This window comes from Amphiura filiformis, chromosome 1 (assembly GCF_039555335.1).
Source record: "Amphiura filiformis chromosome 1, Afil_fr2py, whole genome shotgun sequence".
In the NCBI taxonomy this organism is placed as follows: Eukaryota; Metazoa; Echinodermata; class Ophiuroidea; order Amphilepidida; family Amphiuridae; genus Amphiura; species Amphiura filiformis.
The window spans coordinates 25,092,836-25,119,084 of NC_092628.1; the positions used below are offsets into that span (position 1 = coordinate 25,092,836).

Below are 26,249 nucleotides of genomic sequence, written 5' to 3' on the forward strand. Positions count from 1 at the left end.
CTCATCCCCCCAAAAAAAAAAAAAAAAAGATGAGATTTGTATATTACTGGAAACCCCTGGCTACATAATGTTTATGTACAAAATATATCTTGCAGATAAATTCGTTTAGCAAAGATATTGTGAAATGTGAATTTCGTTCTGTATACCAGAACGAAATTACAACACATTGTCTATGGAGCAGTTAAATACACATCATACATAACTCGCAAACGAGAGGATGCTAGGATCACGAAATCCTCCTTTAAAACATAATGTGTCATGTGTAATGTGACTCATTTTAAACGTTCATTGCATGATGATGCACACTGTAAAAAGCCTTCTCTATTCTGAGAATCTTTAATAGTATTGTAATTGTAGTTGTAGTACAAACTTCTACCGCATAGAAAAATGTCTTTGAAAATATGGTTCCATGATTATACTATAAGGAGCGACTATTACCTTTTCATACTGTGATAATGGATAGTACTGCGTACTCGTAAAAATACTATAACTAATTTCTAAATTAGCTTGCATGCATGCTTGCATCATATAAAGCTACCATACTTTTTAGTGTGTATACTGATTACAATTTTTACATTGTTAACCCCCTCCATTACACAAGTACCAACTACCCAAAAGTAAGCATGGTAAGGTTTGCTCCAAATAGGTATGGAACATAATAATAATTAGAGGGTTTCTTTGAATTTACAGCATTAAAGCTGTGATTACTTTCTAGAAAAGTAAACAAGTTCAATTTCAAGTAATTTCACTCTAAAAGTGAAAAGTGATTAATCCAATTCCAAAGTGAATTGCAATTTTTAAATCTGGGAACAGGTTAATTAGGTTAGGAATGTTAATTACAACTGTGGATTTTGTTCATGTTAACAACTTCATTTATTAAATGAGTTAAATGAACAAAACCCGCTGTTGATTTGAAATTTGCTCTTTATTATAATTTTTAGAGCAAATTTAAAAAGGGATTTCACTCTTAAGACAAGTTGGAGGGGACTATGACCTAGTGGTGTTTACACTCAATAGACAAATAAAGCTGTGAGACAAGGGGAATAGGTTCTATAAAGAGAGATCCCAAAGCATGATATAAGGGGTGTCATTTCCGTCCCATGGCTTTGCTCAGGAATGAGAAAACACCTAAAAGTTATGTTTTGATACATGATACAAGAAAAGCAAGATAATGTGTAAATGATTATTGGCTTCCTTGACACTAGTTCTTAAAGGGGCATTTCGTGATCCACAGCCTCATCCCCCCACTTTTCCCAAACAAAGTTGAGATTTTTACACCACTGGATACCTCTGGCTACATAATGTTTATGTACCAAATATTTCTTGCAGATTAATTCGTTTAGAAAAATATCGCCAAATTTGAATTTCGTTCTGGTGCACCAGAACGAAATTACAACACATTGTCTATGGAGCAGTGTAATACACATAATCATGCATAACTCGCAAACGCAAAATCGGAATCAACTGAAATTTTGGAAATAAGCTTTTTTCGTGGATGTCTACTGAAAAATGTCATAAAAAGAGGATGCTAGGATCACGAAATACTCCTTTAAAAGATCAATGTGTTAATATTAAAAAGAACACTACAATTACTTAGTTAAATGGCTAAAACCATGGTTCCAGCCAACCCACTAGCCTTAAAAAGGGAGTGCTTTAAGGGGAGTGAAATTTCATTCTTTTGGATGGATCACAGTTGACATTCTACTAACGAGTGAATTTTCAGAGTCAGCTATGCATGCTGGGGTGGTTGCAATCAGTATTTTTCAACATCAGATCGATTGATGAGCTACAATCAAAGAAATTAATGTTGGTACACTCGGGCATACTAAATGTAAATCGCCACCCCTCTCCCCCGGTTCAATGTTGATGAAATCACTTTTTCCATTGGGCTCTCCAGTCTCCCCAACATTGATTGAGGGGGAATGGGGGAGGGAAGAGGAAAGGAGAAGGTATGTACTTCTCATCAAACATAGTTATACTAATTTCACTTAACTCTCAGAGCGGTAATGAAGATTTCCAACATATTGTCAAGGTGTACCAACTATTAAATTCCTTGATTGTCCGAGGCGAACGCAAAATATGACATCTAAAATTCGTTTTTGTCTCATAACTCAACAACAGAATATCGTATGAACTTCATATTGCACACGATGTAGGAGTGGACCATGTGCTTTAGAATGAGTATAAAAGTGTTGATAAATAAATTGGTTTATTTAGGAAGTGGTCACTGAAAGCATCTCCTATGCTAAATTACGTCATATTTCGTATTAGGCTCTAAACGGCAAAATATGCATCTAAATTTCGTTTTGAACTCATAATTCTACAACGGAATGTCATATGAACTTCATATTGCACATGATATGGGAGTATACCATATGCTTTGGAATCTTAATAAAATTGTTGATAAAGAAATTGGCTTTTCTTAGGGAGCGGTCAGTGAAACAACCCATACCCTAACCTACACGAATTTCATGATTAGTTCTCTATGCTGTCGCGCGCAAAGTTAGTTTTTTGTGCTATATCTTAAAAACGGGAAGTCATATCAAACTGTTGTCACTCACAAGTTTTTGGTAGATACTCTCCTATTGAAATGTGTTACAAAAATTTTGACGGCAAAGAAATGTGTTTGTTTAGGGAGTGGTTATTGAAAACATCCACAATGCTGAGTTTTATATAGGCCAAATAAACACGTTTTCTAATAATACGCGTATATTCACACGCTGTTGCATATTTCTTCTTAATTATCATAATTATTTTAGCACGAATTGCTGTATACGAATATTTGGTTGTCCTAATTCAACGCCTAATTATTGTTGAAAACAAATAATATAACAAAGTCAGGAATTGGTCATAAATCATTCATTACATAATTATGTATTAGTTATCTTCAGTAGACAGCATGATTCAATGCGTATACGTAACCGCGTAATAAGAACTTGAACTGTTAAATGTGCACATTATACGTTGACCTCATCTTGTTTTGTTCTTTCTTCATTTATTCCCATAAATGATTGTTAATATCATTCACCATTGTATCTTTAAAATATATATATTATAACTGTATTGATGAAAGAATAAAAGGTACAGTTTCCATCCATTTCAAACATGATGAACCGGTAATTTAAGTTATCAATAAGGAAACACCGGAAATATAATATATAAATAAATCAAAAAGACAAATATATTAAATCAAAGAAAAAAAAATAACAACATTGTCATTCAGATAAGTTTGGCCAAATTAAAAATTAACAATTCCAATACAAGTAACCTTTTGAGTGGGAAACAAACAAAAATTGCGCCAAGTTTTGAACCGTGGACCTCTCGATTACGGAAGCGACCTCTGCTACCATTAAGCTACACGGATCGGCGTGAAAATTGTCTTTCATTTTAAGTCATAATGATTGTCATCATAAAGTTGCAGGGTCATTCAAGCAAACGGTATACCAAAACAAACGCTATTGAATTCAATAGCAATTGCACGGTAATCCATTATATCATTAGAAAAAAGAATAGACAAGTTTTTTTTTTGGTGGATTATCGAGGCATATCGTCAGTTACTGAGCAACGTCATTATATTTTGAGCTGTTTCTGTACACAATATGAATATATATCGTGGATTACCGAGTCAATTTGCAAAACTTCATGCAAAGTGCATAATTTATTCAGTTTACACAATAGTTACAGAAAAAAGTATTCAATACGCGTCATGGTTTAACATCTTTAACGTATTAGTACAATGATTCAAGTCTTTATCACAGTTGCACGTAATAGTCCAATCGTGTGGTATGTGGCCCATGATCTGGAGGTACCGGGTTCGAACCCCGGCAATTTTTTTATCTCTTCTTGATAGAGTTCAACGCTATTCTCTCAATGATTAATACCATTAAGTTAGTATTTTGTTCGTAGTCATTTTTTCTGTGTTGTTAAACTCTTGTTTTGAGCTAAATGCAAAATTTCACCATTATGCAAGCTTATTTGGCCTTCGTCGGTTTTCACATAGCTTTACATGGTGTGCTACATAGTTGCATTGTGTTTCTCGTAATTGAGTGAATATCGTACTGTACATTTGATAGAAGTGGAAACATATCATCACAACAAAATGTGTAAAATTTGGTTGTAATACGTGCTTTTGTTTTAAAGATATGGACCAAAAACCAATTTTAGATGCAGTTTGCACCCATCACAAAATGTGTTTAATTTAGCATAGGGGAGGATTTCAATGACCACTCCCTAAATAAACCAATTTCTTTATTTACAAATTTATTATAATTCAATGGCCTATAATCCACTCCCAAATTGTGTGAAATATGAAGCTCATATGCGACATTCCGTTTTGAGTTATGAGACAAAAAGCGAAATTTATATGAAATATTTTACATTCGCCTCGGACAATCAAAGAAATTAATGTTGGTACACTCGGGCATACTAAATGTAAATCGCCACCCCTCTCCCCCGGTTCAATGTTGATGAAATCACTTTTTCCATTGGGCTCTCCAGTCTCCCCAACATTGATTGAGGGGGAATGGGGAGGAAGAGGAAAGGAGAAGGTATGTACTTCTCATCAAACATAGTTATACTAATTTCACTTAACTCTCAGAGCGGTAATGAAGATTTCCAACATATTGTCAAGGTGTACCAACTATTAAATTCCTTGATTGTAGCTATACCGTACTAAGTTGAGAGTGCTGTAAGCGCGTTTATGTGGTTTATGTTGAGTTCATCTGTGCTTGTATATATATATATATATCCTGCGCGTTAAAGCACATGATTTGAAAATACAAAATCATGCAGGGTCACTCCACTTGAGATGAGACCCATAATGGTTAAATATGGGACCATCATTTGCTCTCATTTTTATCTTTTTTTTTTTTTATCAAGCTTTCTAATTTTTTTGCATGTATTGTTGCAGATATGTATATTAAACTTTGCTAATTTCATATTGCAATATCTTGTTGGTTTATTGAAGTGTTTTATATAGCAGATTACAGAATGGTTCCAGCCAATTATTTGCCATTATTTAAAAAAAGGATAAGTATGAAAATGGGACATGTGATAGATTTTAGAGATGGCGTAGGAATTATATGCCCCAGGAAGGGTAACATTTATAATGACATGCCTCTCCAGCACTGTGTGCCAAAAATACCACCTCTCCATTTAATATTTGTATCATTCCGAACCTTCTAGATCGGGGGTTCTCAACTACTTAATTAGTGCTAAAGTGCCACTAAGCGGAGAGGGATTGGCTAACCTATAACGGAAGCCTCTGGATTTAACCTTTTGTTATGACTTATAGGATGGCTCACCTTGGACATGATTCTTGATTAATCAAGGCATAAAAACTCTGTGCACGTGCGCTGTAATACAAATGGTGTGCCGCCAGTTGAAGATCCTGGCCTGTTCTAGATCACGGATGTGAGCATATAACCCCCTATGAAAGGTGTCCCGTAAAATGGTGTACATAAGCAATTTCTGCCCCACTTAAATTTTACCTAAAAAGTTAAAGCTACCAACAACACAAACAATTACAAACATGACATCTATAAAAACAATGAAAAACACATAAAACCACACGCATACGTGCACACTCAGAACTTCAGAAGACATACATGGTCATGACATAACAAAAAACTATAAAACAAGGGAAACGCCCAGATTAATCTCCACTCGGATCAAAAGTAAACTTTTAAAATGTCTGCCTAATTTCTGATTTTTTTCAGCAATGTTATAGGCCTACTCAGTCTTAAATTTCATTCTGATTAATTAGAGTAAAAAAGGGAAATTTGGTTTGGTTTCTTGAAATGTGCACATGTAATTAATGCAACAATTCAAGCACAAGATACGTTTCAGTCGCATCTATCCCAAGCATCTGTTCCAATTTATAAAGATTGAGTTGTTCGCCAGTTATTATGTCAAGTTCAAACAATTGTCAGGAGCCCTGTTACAAATATACATTAAAATTGAGTGATTAAGTTCTACCAATCGTGTGAAGAAATTTATTATTAGTGCGTGTAATAGGACCTTGTACAACTAACGCTTTTGTTATGGATTCATCGAAACTTCATAACCAATGATTTCAGTCCCCGGGTTTCAGTCAGTCCCAAATAAATATCTTGCAACTATATAATATTAAGCTTGAGATTCAGCCTTAAGCAAACTAAGAACAATTGACTAGATATTCTTAATATTGGAGTTATAAAACCCCGGAGAGAGGAGGGGCACATATATTTTTGGTGGGTATGCTCCCCCTGAATTTTGAAGTGATGGGTCTTAGAGAGCTGACGGCGTACCGGTGAAGGGGACTTTTGGAGTGCGATCATGTAAACGTCAAAATTAAGGGCAGGCTTTCTGGTTGCCAATTGCCTGAAAAAATAACACAGAATAAGCCGAAAAATGTTGAGTGCGGCCCCTGGTATAAAAACGGAAGATGCCATTCGTGAGGCACTTGTGTTTATGTTTAAAAGGGATGTCATTCAACTCAAAAATGAATGTTTTCAAAAAATTAAATCCCTTATCAAGATCAGAAAGATAGAAGGGTCATTCATCGGTAAGGTGCTTAATTGCAGTCCCGCCACTTTGAGGAGTGATAACTAAAATACGAAAAATGATTTCGAATGTTATCTTTTGCAGTTGTTTAGTATTGACCATGCATGTTGACGTTCCCTTTATATATTAAAACATCAAAAAGAAGTTCTTATTTTCGAGAAAATTGCTTATATAGGGTGTCACAACCCCCAAAACCCCATGTCCCGATCATCATCAAAACGTTTGATGCTGATATCTTTTAGTGGATGACTTCAGCATCGTAAAAACACCGGGAATGACAAGTTATTGATTGTATATTGTAGGAAAAGGTATTGTTCCACATCTTTCATAGCCAGGAGTAAAAACAGAGGATGATTTAAGGAAGCCCCATCATGCACTGTAAAAGTGTTATCACTAGAGTTTCAACTGCCACTTTACTTTTCAAATCCCATTGAACTCTGTGCAAAAGATGTTGTTTTAGAATTGCTCGTGTGTCATTATTACTTTGTCGATTTCAGATCTAAAGTGATGTATGCATGAAGGATAATTCACACCTTCTGTAGATAACATAAAATGTGAAATCGACCAACTTTTTGAAGGTGTTTTTACTGTAAATATATCTGTCCAAATTCAAATTTAACCATGCACGTGTGTATGCAGTGGGCGGACAGTGGTGTCATGTTCACTCACACAGTTGTGCTAACCGCAAGACTTGCTGGGAAGTGCTTAAATCATCCTCTGGAGTAAAAATAAGTTCACCCTTTATGTCTAAAATTTTCTGTCCCGATGTCTGCGTCATCTGCCGTCACGAAAATTTAGAAGCGCCTGGAGAAAAAGACTAATTTTGTAAGGTCATATATTTGACCCAGAGAGCACTTAGTCAACTTATGCAGTAAATTCATTTAGACATTTTCCCTCATGTTGGCGCAATAAATTCATCAAAACTATAACCATTTCTTCATTCATACGGGTGGGTACCTTTATTAATCATCATCTCCGAACGCTTCTGATCACTAAAATGTTCGCATTATTTATTTAACTTTTGTCAAAATTACAACAGTTGTACGTTTATTTCTATTCACCTCCTTTATTGACCATGTGTAGGCCCATGTTATAGTTTTACCACTAGGGTCGTAAGTTTGTTCATTTCATAATATACCATGGCATATCCGTCAAAATTTGGGGACGGATATGACGTTCTGAGATGATTTTACTATGAGAGAATCATTTCCGTCACGTGACGGAGACGATACAGACATCATCTCCGTCACTCTCCAGATAATGCACTGCTTTGAGACTTTTGACCAGTTTTGACCTTAAAACTGGTCAAATGGAAATGTAATGATATGTTGCATAATCTAGAAAACATTTAGAAAACGTTTTAAATGAAAAACAAAAAATAAAAAAACACTACAATAACAGTTTTAACAAAATTGTCAAACTGTTATGTTAGACCTATTTCAAAACATTTTGGCAAAACGCCTTATCGATTGAGCTAACTTGACTTGTAAAACAACGAAATTACATGACAGTGGCCTATGGAGCAATGTGGCCTGTATATGCCTACATATAACACTGTATAACTCTCACCGTATCGGAATAAACTAACATTTTGACAAACATTTTTTATCTACCAGTCAAACATGCTATGAAAATAGGAGATAATAGGATGTTATAACTCCTTTAAAATTTGAATGATCTATTAACAAGTCTTCCACGCTCTCTATTTCGATACCATTTCAAGTAATCAATTCATTCTCAAGTAGGCCCTATAATAATAGGCCTATTCATCCGTCAAGAGTGCTTGACAAGTGCGGGCCGGCCGCCCTTTATATCCTCAAAACCAATGTTGCACAATTATAGTTTACATAATTATACCATCATTTTCCATCATGCATGATCTGCAAATTTGTGGAATAGGCATGTCTGCCCTAATAATATATTCCATTTAATCAATTATGATTGATTTTCCGTGAACAATCATTTGTTAAAAGATAAACAAATACATTAGGCCTGATGACCCCCCCCCCCGCTTCCTTCATGAATATTTACATTCGTAAAACATCAATGCATGTAGGCTAAACAAACTTCAACGTTGTTTTAATACATTCAATCATGGAGGTATCAATATTATTATTAATTTAAGATGATAATAATATAAATGAATTAACCCTCGTATGATACAAATACACAGGCATGTCTTTTTTAAATACGGTTCTTGTTTATGCATGATGATAAATGATGGTGAATAGGACTTAAAACATGTGAATACGCGTTAATTATTAGAATTAGAATGATTATGAACAGGGTTATTTGAAAACGGGGAAACAAACAAGCAGGGCAAAATATTTAAGATCGTAATTTGTTATGGCAAATGATGGTGGATTTGAGCCTAATGACTGATTTGGTAGCCATGGTAGCGGAAAGCTATTTTGTCATTTAACTATCTAGAACTGTTTTCTAAAAGCGCCCTCTCAATTTTGTCTGGCTAGCAAGGTTTGACAGCAATTAGGAAAATAATACATAAAAACAATTTTTAAAAGCCAGAAACCTATATTATGGAATTTTGTAACCATACATTCAATATTTGCTGGTTTGCACACCGATATGAAGATATAAAACTATGTAACACGCTTCTGAAGATGAGTACTTATGAGCCATAGACCGCTGAAATGACATTAAAAAATTTTAAAAAAAAAAAAAAAATTCTCAAGCGTTTCCTTTTGAAAATAATGATATATAACTAATTATAATTCTTCTTGATTTTGCAAACCACACACGCTAATAATGTTTTTGGGGTGAAATATGTTCAATTATGGATGTTACGGGGATTTGACTGCAAGTACGGATCGCGAAATGACACGATTTCACCCTATATTCGGGTTCCAAAATTCGATGTAAAAAAGCCTCATAAAATTTAAATTTATCAATTAATTCTGCTGAAACTTTCTTGAAATTGCCCCCAACGGTCATTTAAAGGTACCAAACTAAAAAAAACGGCATAAAATTAGCTGTAAAGAAAAATGCAACATTATTTTTGAGCGTGCACAAATTGGGTCAAAATGTCGGGTTAGACCTATATAGTCCCCAAGAGCGTCTATTTTGGAAGCTCGTAAAACGAAAAAATATAGTCGGAAATTGGTGAAAGAATATTTGGGGTACCAAATAAGTGCCCGATAGGCGTGTGAATGTTTTTTTCTGTTAAATATAACCAAAACATGTTTTTCATATTTTTTGAAAATGGGATCGCGAAATGACAAATGAACATATAAACAGGCTCATTGCTTTTCACATAGCGTGTGGATCGCGAAATGGCAAGTTTTATGGCTCTCTGCTAACCCACTCACCTGAGATCGCGAAATGACAATCAGGATAGAGAGAGAGAGAGAGAGAGAGAGAGAGAGAGAGAGAGAGCAAGAAAGATGGCAAACAGATAGGTAGATAGATAACAATCTAACCTAATGTGTCGGTTTTCTTAATCTTTCCTCTAAACTTGCTCCAGACAACTTCAGCAAAGAAAATCTTTCACCAAGGGATCGGCAGTCAAGTCAATCTCCGATCATACTCAAGGTCAGCTTAGCCTGAGGGACTTTGTGTGTATTCAGGAAGAAAATCAAACCGTGGATGATCTGAGGGATTGTGGCCTTACTGATCAGGAGATTGCATTTAAGCTGCACCAGGAAGGCAAGACATCAAGTATCATCCGAGTAAGTTTCACATAGTCCTATTGTATCATATGTATTCACTTATTGTGTCTATTAGATAGATGCCCTGGGTATTCATTTTCAGTCACAAAAGGGGTTGGAAGGGCATTTGTTAGAAGTCATTTAGAGGTGTAACCCTTTTTTGTAAAAATCAAAATCCATGATAGAGAATGGTGACATGCAGTAGAAGTTTGTTTGACTGTCAAAATTGAAGTAAACTTGCATGAAACAACTCCAACATGTTTTGATATTGTCATAGCAATTAGACAGGGGATAGTTATCATAGTTATTATTGGAACTTACTTAACACCAACAGATGGCATTATGTACATGTATTTAAGTTTGGAATCTGCAGTTTATCAGTCCTAAGAATAAGAAACAAAGATTATTTGATACAGAATTATCTTAACACAAGATAAGAAGTTTGGAAGTTTGATTTTGTCTGGAAACAGCCATCTTGAGAACTCCAGTGGGGTATGTTTGTGGTGAGGAAAAACAAAAATGTCCAGAGTGGAGGAAGAAAAAATTCTTTGACCTACAAATCAATGCCCATGGTCAACTACTTAAAAAATAATTCCTGCTAAAATGGGTTGCTCACTTTCAAAGGAGTTACTCACTTTCAAGCGAGCTTGTGATTTTTATGCGAGGATAACTTTCAAGCGAGTTTTTATGTGAGTTACTCACTTTCAAGCAAATTACTCACTACTGAATGAGTGACTCACTTTTAAGGGAATTACTCATTTTAGGCAAGTTACTCATTTACATTTTGAATGTCATTTCAACGTCATCTGGGATCACTGGAGGTCAAATAAGTAAAGATGTGAGATATTTAACCCCAAGGTCCAGACAATGGTGGACGACATTATTCATGTGGCAACAGCCAATATCGTGAACAAAACAGACAATATGACGGCAGCACTGCCTGGACATTGGACGCCCCGTGCCGAGTTGTGTTTTTAGCTCTATTGGCCCCGTTACAGAAAAAAAATGCACAAAATATATTTCTCAGTGAATGTATACATTTTCACATAAAAATAAATATTTTTGGATTCAAAATGAATGTGAAGAAGAAAAAAAAAATTTTGTAGCTGGGAGTGAGTGGGACTCGATCTCGGGACCCTATGCGTGGCAGGCGAAAACTTTACCATTACACCACGCTAACCGTGATACACAATTGAGGAAATTTTAAGTATATATCATAAACATATTGTGTGTTATTCATACAAAACATTCCAAAAACTGTACTTACAATGAGGTTCACTGTCGAACCTCAACGGATTTAGACTGATAAAATAGTACTTAATAACATGCGTACAGTTTTGGAATAATTTGAGACATTTTTGTGTTTACATGTAAAACCAATGATGACGTCAAAATTCAGTCAATCTTGGCGCCACCCCCCACGCGCCCAAGGTCATAGCTAAACCAGACAACACTTGTGGTTCAAGAATTCCTTGCATTGTTTACAGGAGATATCAAATTGTGTCAAAGGCACAATCCATTGTACGAGACATACATGCTAAAAACTGCTGATATGTGTAAAATTTTGTTTATATATATTTGTTTTGTTTGTGCAATACAAATATGTGCTAAAAACACATTTGTATTTTGTATGTTTATTTGCTCTGTTTATATGAGACAAATGTGTGCAAAATCTGATATTTGTAAAATTTTGTTTCTTTGATTTGTTTGCATGAGACAAATATTTGCTAAAAATGTGCAATTTGCAAAAATATAATCATTTGTTCTGTTTGTTGTAGTGAGATATCTTGTGTACTCCAGTTACACAGGTGTATTTGTGTTCAATTGGGTCATCTAGGGCAAGTAATGTAATGTGATACATAGGTGTGTGTTCAGATGACAAAAGTGTTTTTAGAAAATATTTGAATTGAGGCTATGTTTAGTCAATGCAGGCCCATTACCAGGATTTATTTTGAAAGGGCGTGTGACTTCCAAAATCTGGACCTTTTTTGGAAGAAAAAAAGTGGAATTAAGCCCTCAAAAGTGGGTTTTTGGACCTTTGGTGGGGGTGGTGGATTTAGGGGTGTCACATTACACCCATGCACCTCTCTGCTGATGACCTCAATGTAAATGTTATGAGATAATGCAATGAAAATCATATTGCAGAAATATATGCATTTTGTAAACAAATTGTCTTTTTGTGTTTAATATTTCAGCCAGCTAAGAGGGGTAACCTTGCAGTGGATCCATCAGCACAGAGTAAGAGACTGAAAGAAGTGAATACAATTATCAGCCAACAGCAGCAAGAAGATCAACCAGGATCATCCAGGCAGGATGCGAACCCACCACCTCAACCAAGGAAAGGCATCTTCAGTCAGCTATCACTGAGTAAGAATTTGTTTGATTTTTGATTGACAGGGAAGGGGTATGTCTTGGATCTTGGTATGGTTGTCCATGTGTGTGGAAGGGCAGTGGCATGCTTGAATTGACCCCCTGACTACTAACTGAACTCCTGCACACATGCCTGCAGAATGGGTCAAAACGATCTCCAAAAGAATTGCCTTTATCATATCTTAAAGATGTCAGGAAGAGGTCAGTTCTATACTGTTGTCTGGAACATAAACACAGAAGGAAAATTTTAATAATAACTTTTTTGAGATTTTCACCATGATACCTCTTAAAAAACCTGTTAATTTATACTCTCTGTGGGACTTTTCTTTCAACAACTTTTTTTGAATGTATTTTAAATCTTAAGCATGGGAACCTGACCACAATCCATGGCCCCCCTCCCCTAAAATTTCTCTTACATAATACTGTTAAACACCACATTTCAGTAACAAGCTTGGTGCACTACTTGAGAGGTAAACGGTCAACCTGTCGTCATCAGACATCGCAAAACTTGAGACTTACAGCTGTCGATCTAGTCCTTGTGGAAGTGACTTACGAATTGCAATTCTCAAGTATTCCGATGCTCGCTGATCCTGTGACCATCTGAATACAGCTGTAGATACTGACAGCCTAAATCCTTTGGGTCTTGGTTGAATTTGATATACCTTGCCTTACTTACACCTAAAACTTCTGTGATGTAAATGAGTTATCAGACAAACACTGGTTGACCAGCAATAAAATTCTATTGAGAGCAGAGTTGCTTAAATTTCCAGTCTGAATCATAATCATCAAAAAAAAGTCATCTATAGTCTATATATCTACCTCAAGCCACTGGCACTAGCTTTGAAGTTCTGCGTGTTCTGTGTTAACTGAGTGTTACTTGGTGCGTGTACATACTTTTTACGCATGCGATCAACGTGCCGTATATGTACATGCAAGAAATCACGCTAAGCCAATGCAACACACGCAGAAGTTTAAAGCTAGTGCCGGCGACTCGAGGTAGATATACAGACTATAGTTTTTCTCTTTTCATTGGTTCATATGGCACAGGATTCAACCAAAAATTGTGTTACAAAATAGCCAAATTGTCTAGATATGTGTGTGTGATGGGGTACTCAAATGACCTTGGGGATGTGCCTCAAACTTGGGTCACATTTTCGGCCATTTGTTATATTGATGGCCCATAGACCCCTTTACTATACTTGAGCCGTATAGGCCTATAAGCTTATGTAGCTTGTATAGCTCAGTTGAGAGTAATGAACCCAGTTACCCCTTTAAAAGTGTGAAAGATGCAGGGAAAAAATGGACACTTGATGGTGTCAGGTTTTACACTCACTCTCCAGTCTCCACACACAGGTATAGCATAAGCAACATGCTGCCTGGTCAGGAATTGTTGCACACCCAGGGGGGGGTTACTCAAGTTTGATTTTGGTCGGGGTGTGCCGCTGAGAATTTTAAAGTGGACCCATCAATATATCAATTTTTCAAGAAATTTGGACCCATCCATATAACAAAAGTCAAAGATTTCGACCAAATCTTAACCAAATTATCTTAGTTTTTGGTGAAATTTCAAGTATGGTCATTTGTACCGAGTACCCCCCTGATGCACACCCGGGCAGTTGAACTGGCCTGTCGCTCTAATCTGACACATAGTCATTACCCTAAAGCACTACAGACAGCTTAAATCCTAAGTGACTTGGTTGAACTTGATACGCCTTGCCTTACTTAAGACTTAAAGCTTCTGTGATGTAAATAATTTATCAGACAAACACAGGTTGACCGGTAATAACATCTAATAAGAGCAGAGTTGCTTAAATGTCCAGCCTAAGTCATAGTTACATCATTGAAAAGCCACCTGGTTTGTCTCTTACCATTGGTTTATATAGGACCGGATTCTTCCAACAAATTGGGCTACTAAATAGCAAGTGTGGCAACTCTGAGTTAGAGACATCTTATTCTGTGAGCACAGACCAGAGAAGATATCTTACTCTTCCCAGAATCCTTTGCAACATAACCCATCACCTCATTACATCTAGTGACACACCTATTACATTGTACATATTCCCTCTGTTTTCATGTTGAGAATAGACTGGCTATACATGGATCGATAGTCAAGAAATAAACACATTTTGCAAGATCTGTTCATTGAGGTACTTTTTGTCACTATCGACCCGAGTTGCATTAGATAGCAAATCAGTTAAGAAAATTGAAATGGAAGAAATGTATTGTGGGAAGTGTAAGATATCTTCTGTGAGCACAGACCACTGCATCACTTGCAACAGATGTGCAACACGATAGGAGATTAATGTTAAATGAAGTGCATCTTCCATTCAGATATTGCATGGGCACATTTGTCTGTTGAAGCATATAGCAGGCTAGACATATTATGTAGCTCTGTCTAGTGGGCATTCAACTTCAGAATCAAGTGGAAATTTTAAAGGTGGATAACGGCATCATCTATCACTTTACTCCTTCAAAATTGAGATTTTTTTTATTTACAGTGTGTCCCAGAAAAACAGAACCCTCATTGCACCCTCTTTTTCTCCTATTTGCGAAAATTGGGTAAAATATATTTGGGTAGGTAAGAAAACTTTAAACTTTTTAAGAAATGTACCTGTTTTTCACTCTGTCCATGGAGGATGTTTGGCTACTTCAAAGATTGAAAAGGAGTAAACTTACCATGCATGAATATCAAACATTCCTCAATGATAACTTTATAAAATAACAACTTTACCAGTGGGCTTATGGGCTATGGATTATGTTCAGTGTCATTAATTTGTGGGCATAATGGATGTGGGATTGAAATTCTATTTTGTTATACTTGCAATTTGTTTCTTGGTATTTATGCCTTTTTGGTTTTTTTATGTTTCTTACTTTGCTGTTTCTTGCTTTCTTTCTATTTTCAACATAAGTCATTTTTCTTTTTGGGATAAAAGGTAGCCCTGAAAAGGGCTGTTTGGTTTGTCTTTGTTTCTTCTGAAGTGAGTTCACTGTGCTGCTCTGCCTTCTACCTGGTTGCCTCCTTGACGAATACAGGTTTCAGCCCTAGTCCTCATTGCATCATGCAAGCCTGATGTGCTGTGCACAAACATCCACCACTAAAAACAAATTTGTACCCTCCCCCTTCTTTAAGATGGATTGATACCCATGCTGTTGCTGGTCTGGTATAACTTCAAAATGATGCAGACTGTCACCTGGATGAGTACTAATCTTTTTGGGACACCCTGTACCTGTACAAATTAACCACCAGTGCAATAATACTAGCTGTCACCCTTGGAAAATCAGCATCTTAAAATTATCACTAATCCAAGTATACATAATACAAGCTGGATTGCGTCAGCATGGTCACACTGTGTAGTAAGATGAAAGTGAGCCCTCATATTTGAATGAGTATAAGGCCAAAAAAATTGTTGTGTTGCCCTCCCAAGCCTAAAATCTGGTAGTACACCCGGCCGGATTTTTTTTTTTTTAAATTTTTTTTAGCAACTCAACCATTTGATACCTACTATTTCACAGTCACATGAGTGAAGAGAGGCATATGCTTAATATTGGCTGTATTTTCTACCCAATGTTGAATATTTTATTGAAGTAAATATTGATATTAAGGCCCTTCACAATTAATTCTTAGTTTACTATTTAAAGATTTTAAAATAGGCATGAGGTAACTTAATTATTAGTTATTTATTAAATATTATTTTCTTCATTTTGAAACAAGTGGTCACAGCCCAATATCAACATGAACATCCTGCATGGTACATTTTGGCACTGCAGATCATATTGCAATTATGGTTTATTTTATACATTGATAATTAATAATATGTGTTATTTGTTTGTTCAGGATTCATGATTTAAGTAAAAAAGTAGCAAATTAATGTAACAAAAATGTCATTTAACAGAGAAAATGACAGAGAAAAATCAAATAATTAAATATTTTGTAATTTTCAATTTTTGATGCGGGTGGGAAATAGGAAACTCAAAATCAATTGTGAAGGGCCTAAACATCCATGTTGTTGGGATTCAATGAGTCAGTCCTACTATCCAATTAAAGTGCTGGCTTGGGGCACAATCTTTTTAGTGAACGTTATGGATCTGGGAATAGGCTTGGGGGTACATGTAAAAAAAAAAAAAATCATTTGTTAAAAAAAAAATTATTAAAAAAATTGAATTTTTTTTTTTTTGGATTTTTTTTTTTGAAACAAAAAAACAAACAAAAAAAAACCCGGGCCCAAATTTTCGCGATTTTGACCCGGCCGCGGAGGGCAACACAACATTTTTTTTTTTTGCCTAATAAGAGTGAAGGTTCAGTTTATGTATAGTACTTGTTTGATACACAGATTGTTATAGCTCAAATGTGATTTTGTTCTTGAAAGTCCATATGAATCTGACACATCCATGTATCGACTACAACAATAGTATCATTATTATTATTATGACAAGAGTTTTGTCTTAGGTTGCAAAGTGCTAACAAAAACAAATATATAAAAAGGAACTTTTAATCAACAATAATAAATAAATGAGTCTTGAGATCCTTCTTAAATTGTGCAGGCTTTGGGGGTGTTCAAGGCAGTGCTCAAGGTACACCCTTGATTAAGTGTTTACCAGGTTAAACTTGCTTTGCGTTGAGAACCGCGAAACCCGAGAACCGCAAAATTCTAGATAAAAATATTTTTGTGCAATATTTTTAAAATGCCAATTTTTTTAGTCCTATATTTTGAAGATAAAGACGACATACCAGCACAAGACACTCAGACCTAAATATGCCAAATGACACTCCAACTGCACATCCCAGTTCCAGTAGTGCAAGCTCTGAGCTCAGCTGACTTTAGCTCAAGGGTCTGCTGGGTAATATAGGGGCATTGACTTAGCATGCTGTTTTACGCTCCACTCATACCAGGTGTCCCTAGCCTGAAAGTAAGATGGAGTGCCCAATCTCTGATGATGGTTTAATTAAATCTACCTCTGAGGGAAGCGGGACAGTTGGGGTCCCTTAAAACCGGTTTAACCCACCAGAGTCTGGTCCTAAGTCCAGAGACCTCAGAGAATTGTTTGATGCCTACCCAAGACAAGGAGATATGCAGCTCAAGAAATACTTCCCGAGACACCTTCAAAGAGGCATTATAATGGAGTGCTCATCTGTATTAGGGTGAAATAAGGCTCTGAAGGTGACTGCGCTGGTGCTCTACCAATGAATTACTTCTGAAGGGTTGTGCAAAGCCTTTTATCATCCAAGTCTGTACTGCAGCAGTCCGTAGTCTATTTCAAGGCCACTTGAAGGCATATTGTGGGTGACCATGCATGCAATCTTTGATCATATTACCAATCTAATCATCTAATCTCTCAATTACACTCTGTGTCATAGTGTTCATTGTTCATTAGCTGCATGGTTATTTAATGCAAAATTCCGATGTTGTAATCATATCATATTTCCGTTTTAGATTTAATGACTTGTTGATGTGGGATTTGCGCGTAACAGAGATATTCACCTTGATAGTTGATCAGTGTCTGTGAGTATGCAATCAACTATTTATAGACTGGTCTAGGCAGCTAGGTGTCAATGAACGGTGTGTCCGCATGTTTGTCTCTCTGTGTTAAATATTTATTACTAATTGCCACTGAGCTACTGGAGCCAATGCATACAAAATTTGATTTTCAAAAATTTTGTGTAAAATTTGTAAAAAATTCTAAGACCTTAATTGCTAGTATAAATTGATAATGTGCATTGAAATTAGCACAACCTTAAGCTTATTACTAAAATTACTGAAATTTACAAGTGTCAATAACCCGAAAACCGCATATTTCTAGATAAAAATATTTTTGTCCAATATTTTCAAAATGCCACTTTTTAAAGTCCTATATTTTTGTGAAGGGTTATGCGAAGCCTGAAACAATCTCTGCATCATCCAAGTCTATACTGCAGCAGTCGGTAGTCTATTTCAAGGTCACTTAAATTTAGGCATATTGTGGGTGACCATGCATGCAATCTTTGATCAGAATACCAATTTAATCATCCAATCTCTCAATTACACTCTGTGTCATAGTGTTCATTGTTCATTAGCTGCATGGTTATTTAATACAAAATCCCGATGTTGTAATCATATCATATTTCCGTTTTAGATTTAATGACTTGTTGATGTGGGATTTGCGCGTAACAGAGATATTCACCTTGATAGTTGATCAGTGTCTATGAGCATGCAATCAACTATTCATAGACTGGTCTAGGCAGCTAGGTGTCAATGAACGGTGTGTCCGTATGTTTGTCTCTCTGTGTTAAATATTTATTACTAATTGCCACTGAGCTACTGGAGCCAATGCATACAGAATTTGATTTCAGACGTTGGATTTCATATTTCAGAAATTTTGTTTAAAATTTCACAATTCTAAGACCTTGCAAGTATAGATTGTATTGAAATTAGCACAACCTTAAGGCTTCGCAAAGTGCTAACAAAAACAAATATATAAAAAGGAACTTTTAATCAACAATAATAAATAAATGAGTCTTGAGACCCTTCTTAAATTGTGCAGCTAAGTAGGAATGGCCAAAGCTGTGCTCAAGGTACATCCTTGATATAGTGTTTATCAGGTCAAATTCGCTTTGCGTTGAGACTCGCACAACCCGAGAAACGCAAAATTCTAGATAAAAATATTTTTGCCCAATATTTTCAAAATGCCATTTTTTTAGTCCTATATATTAAGTGGTGGGTTGTGAGAAGCCTTAAACAATCTCTACATCATCCAAGTCTATACTGCAGCAGTCTATTTCAAGGTCACTTAAATTTAGGCATATTGTGGGTGACCATGCATGCAATCTTTGATCAGAATACCAATCTATAATCATCCAATCTCTCAATTACACTCTGTGTTATTATAGTGTTCATTGCTCATTAGCTGCATGGTTATTTAATGCAAAATCCCGATGTTGTAATTGTATCATATTTCCGTTTTAGATTTAATGACTTGTTGATGTGGGATTTGCGCGTAACAGAGATATTCACCTTGATAGTTGATCAGTGTCTATGAGCATGCAATCAACTATTCATAGACTGGTCTAGGCAGGTGTCAATGAACGGTGTGTCCGCATGTTTGTCTCTCTGTGTTAAATATTTATTACTAATTGCCACTGAGCTACTGGAGCCAATGCATACAGAATTTGATTTCAGATGTCTGATTATATACGAGGGGGTATCAAAAAGTTTTAGAAATCGCACAGAAGTAAAAGAGCTATATCAATGAAATTTTGTCAGTGCAATCACTGATCCTTATGTACACTATGGTGCAAAAATGGTCTTATAAGTATGTTTACTTTTTTTTACAGGAGCTAGATGTCACTACCTGCCTATGTAACCGCATAACCAGCAAAATGGAGAAAATTGAGGAATGTAGTATGATTAAGTTCCATTTTAAGGGTTACAGTGCCCAGAAAATCTGTGATGAAATAAAAATTCCTTTTCCAAAGAGTGACAGAGACATATCACAATCACCACGAAGATAACTTTCATTTCATCATCAATTTTCTAGGCACTGCAACCCTTTAAAAGCAGGATCTTAATAATGCTGCTTGCCTCAATTTTCCCAATCTTGCAGTTTAGCGCGCAGTAACTGGGGCAGCGGGTTATTGGCATCTAGTGCCACCTGTAAAAAAAAGTAAACATAGCTATGAGACCATTTTTGGACCATAATGTACATAAGGACCAGTGATTGCACTGACAAAATTTCATTGATATAGCTCTTTCACTTCTGGGCGATTTCTAAAACTTTTTGATACCCCCTCGTATGTCAGAAATTTTGTGTAAAATGTCACCATTCTAAGACCTGCCTAGTATAGATTGATAATGTTCATTGAATATGGCACAACCTCAAGCTTGTCACTAAAATTACTGAAATTTACAAGTGTCAATAGTATTTCTATCTTGTGCAATTAACATGTGCTCATGCACATTTGAAAGTTTGGAAGGGAAAGCTCAAAACAGACAAACATATAGAAACCTGTTGAAAAAAAGTTTAGTTCAAACAATGTAAGGTGGTCATGTAATAGCTAGCACTTTTCTTTTAGTCTAATGACTAATTGAGCCAATTCATTTAATTACAGTTTTTACTTATGAACCATTTTGTGCAGTTACAATTTTGGCTATTGAACCAATTTATATAGTTTAGCCAATTATTGAACCAATTAATTTAGTCACAATGGAGCTGACTATTGAAACAAATCATTTAGTCGCAGATTGTGAATTGACTATTAAAGCATAATTTGTGAAGGTAATTTGTGGGCTTCTTACCTGCAAGTGTTGTTGTTTAATGGTTTATGGAATGATGTGGGCCGTAGTGGTCAGCGACAACCTGTAAAATGTGCTGAGGCTTGTTGATCAATGTCTAGGTGTTGTGCCTGTGCGTAGCGGACTATAAATCACTGCGCTTTTTTTCTCTTAAGCCATAGCTTTGATGTAGTATTTGTGATAGATCTGCTTGGATCTGTAAAACAAACACAAAATATCCCCACAAAGAATCCTGAAATTCATCTAAATCAAAACACAAACACCAAAGGGAAAAAGAGATAACAAGCTGGAAAAATATACTGTGGTCAAGATTAAAAGTGTTGTTCTCTGACCACAAGTGTCCCCTACTCAATAATCTGGTCAGTACTCATATAAACAGCAGACTATAGCTTGTGGCAGTAAACTTGATATTCAATTGGGTGTTGTGGTACGCACCTCAAAATGACAAGGACTGTTGGATTCAAATGGTCATCGGTCAGTGTCCAACTACTTTAAACCTTAGGTATGACAGGGTGTCCGCAAAAAGTTAATTATCTGACAATGAGAGTAGTGCCATGAGTTGAAATTTGAATGATAAATGTTATGGTCATTTACAGAGGGTTTTATTTTTGAGAATAGAGGTGAGGTCACAAATTTAAGAATACATACCATTGTTACAGTATAAATTTCTCAAAAATACCAAATAGTGCATAAGTCCCCTTTGTTGAAAATCACAAAAAATTCTGAAGTGAAAAAAGGATGATACACACATTGCAAAGGGTTGGTTTGAGCAGGGATATGAGACAACCTCCCTGGTTTGAGTGTTGAGTGGAAGAGGCCTATGTGTTGTCTGTCCTTGCCACGTTCAAGAGGAGGCGTCAGGGTCTTAGCTAGAAATTGAGGGTTGCCCGTCATTTGAATAAAATTGCCTGTCCTAATTTGACCTTTAAAACATTTACCAGACATCTATAGCCCATTGGGGGTTCAAAAAGTTCAAATAATGTGCTTATATGGCCTTGTTAATACAAATTGGGTCTACTAAAAAGGTCAATTAGCTTCTCAAAACATACAATTCATACTATAGCATCTGTCAAAGGCATTAATTTTGCCCGTCACAGGAGCAAACTCCCCGTCTAAAATGACGGCCAGACGGGTAGCTAGCTAAGAACCTGGGAGGCGTCCAGGATTTTACAAGGTATAGAGATAACTCTAACATGCGTGGGGTGTTTGTGGTACAGGGATTCTTTGTGTTGCATGTGATAGATTGCTTGACAGTGATGAAGTGATCACAGCCATATTGCAGGCTAGCTGTGATTCAGGGTTGTCACCAGCCCATTTTTAGTGCCGGCTAATTTGTGACAAATGCGAGCTGAGGGAGCGAAGCGACAAGCCTCGCCCCCACGACTTGGGGTCCAGGGGCCAGCAAGGGCCCCTGGTGGTACTGGGGCAAAGCCCGTGAAGGGGTCGAGGGGCGAAGGCCCCAAGCTCCTGGGCTTCTACACATAAAAATCTATTTGATGCCCTTACAGAAGTCAAATTTTGACACTAATGTTAACACTTATAATGAGATGAATTATGTACTCTAAACTACTCTTGAGCATTTTTGTATGATATTTAACAATAACATGTCATGATGTCAATAAACAGTATATGTTGGGTCACAACTTGGGTGATTACTGAATTTACTTACTGTCTTTTTGTTCATTTGTAGAACTTTGTTATTTATATTATTTTTGTATTTTGTTGTGTACATGAATAATGACTTTGTATTTGGAGAAAGTAATAAATACCAGAATGGTTCATGGATGAAAATCAAAAAATGTCTCTATATTCTTACCTTAAAGTAGACGAACTTTGTATCTTCTTTCTTTCTTGCTTGCCCAGAGTATCACAGCCTTTTCAAATGGATATTGTTCCAGAGGAGGTCCTTCAATGCTTATCCGTAGCAAATAGTCTAAAGTGTCTTCGCCCATTTTGTTCCTTATATTTGTCTTGATCAGTGTCACTTGTGAAAAGTCTCTCTCACAGTCTGCTGTGTGTGGAGGTATGACTTTATATATTTTGGCTAATTTGCTGAGTACCGGGAATGCAGTGCTGTGGACATTGGAACCGGAGGTAAGTTTTTCCAGAAATTCACTGTCAGCCTGCGCATAAAATATGGCATCCTTCACTTCGGTAGTAGCTTCACAAAGAAGAACCAGTATGGCAACAAAATCTATCTTTGTCATAAGCTTGACCAGCCCTGCTGCAGTACAATCGGCGCGCTCCTCTGCTTCACGTTCCAAACTTAGTACAATGCTGGTGAAGGTGTTCTTTAATTTGATTGCGCATTGTCCGAGACATAGCCATCTTGTTTCTGATGGATTGGTGAGTTTTCCACTTTCCTCTAGTGTTTTTGACAGCAATTCTTGTATGGTTGACCGTCCCTTCTCACGGACTGCACTTCTTGCGTAAAATGCATGAAGTGCTGACAAAACACGTTTGAAACGCTGGATTATTGGGAACTCGCTCCCAGCCTGTTTCGCTGCTAAGCTCAACTTATGGGCAGCACATGTGCCCCCACTGCTTGGTTTATTTTCTTGTCCGGATCGTTTTTGTCCAACTGTTTTTCCTTTTGTCTTTGTGTGATTTGCTTTACCGCTCCCCCCTTTTTTCCCGTCATCACAGCAGCCCCATCAGTGCCGATTCAACGCAGCGTTGCGTACGAGAGATTGTTGTCCTCTAGATAGTTAGTAACTTTTCGTCGGATTGTGTCGGCATTTAATGTAATAATACCTATATCCAGTTCATTCATGTCTGTACCATCATTTGCATTTGAATCCTCATCTTTGGCCAGTGCATCTAATATCTTTAGAAATTTTACCTGCACATCACCATTCTCATCAATGCTGCGCGAATGTATCACTAACTGTTCAATTACAGAAACGTCAGTTGTTTCATCAAACATGATGCTGTATCCCTCACTCTTACGGATGTTATCCAGAATATCATTTTCAATAATTTCACTGATGCATTCTAACATATCTTTCACTGCTGCATGTGACGTGTATTTTGCATTTTCTCCAACGTTTATTTTAGCTGAAATATCAATTCCCAGGTGCTTCTCAAGATCCAACAGTTTTGGGAAGTTTGTGGTATGAGCAATATTATTCTTTGCAAGAAAATACAGGCATTTAAAAGCCTGAATCATACCATCTTTAGAAATATCAATAGGCTTGATTAATTCAACACCAATGTCTTTGGACGTAGTAGAGATCATTTCAAGCCCAACTGAATCTCTGTGCTCTTTACAAGTTTCGTGTTCAGTCACGGATGTCAACCTTATACTGATACAAGGTGTGACATTCCAAGTGGTTCGATCAAGCGGTCGTTTATTGTATTTCTGACAATATGTGCAAAACATACCAACGTTTTCCACGTGCTTCAACCATGGGCGTTTTCCTTCCAACTTGGGTTAAATTTACTGGCAAGTTTTGCTTTTTTTTCTTAGCAAGTTCGTCCTCGGAAAGTTCTAATTGACAATCACGAGTAAGCTTACCGATCCCAGCGCTAGCGCTGGGGTTTTCCATGGAAGACAATTCTATTTCACTTTCATTTGTTGGCGTTTCGCTGCACATTGTTTCACCTGACATTTCGCCAGCGATATCGCGATCAGCAGAAGGGGTTTTCCGCTTAAAAAAACTGGTAATATTAGACTGAGACATGGTGGAATTCTTGCAGTAAAGACGATATTTTTCGAATCAAAACAACCCGGCGGCGACTTTTTACTGAGCTGTCAAATCTAACCACATGTACAGCCTCAGGCTCACGTGCGTAAACAGATGAGTTAGCACGCTTCACAATAGAGAGAGGTGACAGAGGTGACAGGTCAAATACCACTAGTCGTTTCAAAGTCATGATTGCTCCTCTACTTTAGTCACTCCGCACGTGCAACCAGAAAAAAGACTGCAATTAAGTCTAGTCACTAATTCACTTTTTCCATTTTTCCCGCTAATACCAACCAATCGCAATGCGATTCAGGGGGTTCCCCCAAGACGTCAACTGCATAAATTATTATAATTAAAAGGAAAACATTGTACTGTGTAGTGTGTGCATGTACATGGCTCGTTGATGCTTGTACGCTCAGGAATGAATTTTTATGAATTATTATTATTATTTACCGCCTCAAATTTACCTTTTTAGTTAATTTTGCTTGTTTTAATTGTGAATATTTTACGGATTATTCAATATTCAGAGTTTTTTTAATTTTTTATTTGAACAAAAGTGTGCCGGCCGGCTGTGGCTATTTTTGGGTTTTGTGCCGGCCGGCCAAGATCAGTGCCGGCGCTGCCGACCAGCGCCGACCGGCGTAGTGACAACACTGCTGTGATTTGTATATTAAACAGATACATACGTTTTGAAAGTGACAAAGTGGGCACTACTACACCATAAGCAGTGGTTTGCAATCACAGGAAAGCAACAAATAGCGTGTTTCTATTGAGTCCCCTGCATTTTGCCGGTAAAACTGTTCGCCGTCAAATAGCGGCGAAAGGCGGATAACGGTCAGTTTCCATTGCACGTTGTTTACCGGTAAACACTCGATGAACAGCGTCAATTGACACACCTTAAAAGTTTGCCGGCGAAAGGTCGTGCACTGATGGGGTCAATCCCCGGGTCAATCGCAAAGCATTGTGGATTTTAATATTGTAGTATTTTCTTAATTGTTTGGCTAAAAATGAGGTAGCAAACACGAGAAAAGAAGACTGAAGAATAATGTTTTTTATCAGCGTTTTCATTCGTTCTCGTCCCGGGTTCTCGTACATCAAATTACGCCATTGGGAACCCGATTGGGAAATCCCCCTCAGTGATATCGACGTGAGTACTCAGTTAAAGTACTCAGTATTGTTGAGAAAAAAAAAAAAGGTCTTAGAATTTAATCTTTCACAGTTTAATTTCAGTTAATTTCTTTTTAGCGAATAGTAATTTAACATCAACAACATATTAATTAAATTCATGAAATCTTTCTCATTTTCTGAAGCACACACCGCCGCGGATCCGAGTTGATTTCTATTTATTTCGCATGCACAGCTGGATTCATCCGCTGATGTTGTTGTTGTTGTTTTATTTCATGGCTTTACTAGGGTCATAAATCATAACTCATGTTAAATATTTAGCATAATATGTATAATGCAAGGACAATGCATTATGAATATTTCTTCCATTTACTTTATTTATTGCAAGTGAGTCAAATATTTGTATGTGATTAGGCCTAAGAATTTTGGCGAACGGAATAAACAAGCTAGCTCATTGATGATGCAGAGGTCAATTTCGCGACTCAACTTCCGTTTTCTTCCCTGTATGCGCATTCAATCGGAACGGAGTGAGTTTCTATTGATGTTTACCGGTAAGCGTCCCCGCTATTTTCCTTCCTCAAGAAGGAAAACGT

The 26,249-nt window shown here is 36.7% G+C and overlaps 2 protein-coding genes across 3 annotated transcripts in view; one reads left to right on the plus strand and one right to left on the minus strand.

Annotated features, from left to right (window-relative positions):
• The window catches only part of LOC140165925 (RNA-binding protein 41-like), a 340,068-nt gene that overhangs the window by 38,649 nt on the left and 275,170 nt on the right, over positions 1–26,249 (plus strand). For both annotated transcript variants that reach the window (XM_072189278.1, XM_072189270.1), the window contains exons 3-4: positions 10,025–10,229; positions 12,404–12,575. In XM_072189278.1, the coding sequence (XP_072045379.1) occupies positions 10,025–10,229; positions 12,404–12,575 (377 nt within the window). The remainder of the gene's footprint in view (positions 1–10,024; positions 10,230–12,403; positions 12,576–26,249) is intronic.
• On the minus strand, positions 22,443–24,721 carry LOC140168050 (zinc finger protein 862-like). The gene is given in 3 exon segments (XM_072191357.1): positions 22,443–23,378; positions 23,381–24,272; positions 24,611–24,721. Coding segments are annotated over 3 exon segments (1,719 nt in total). The 3' UTR covers positions 22,443–22,662.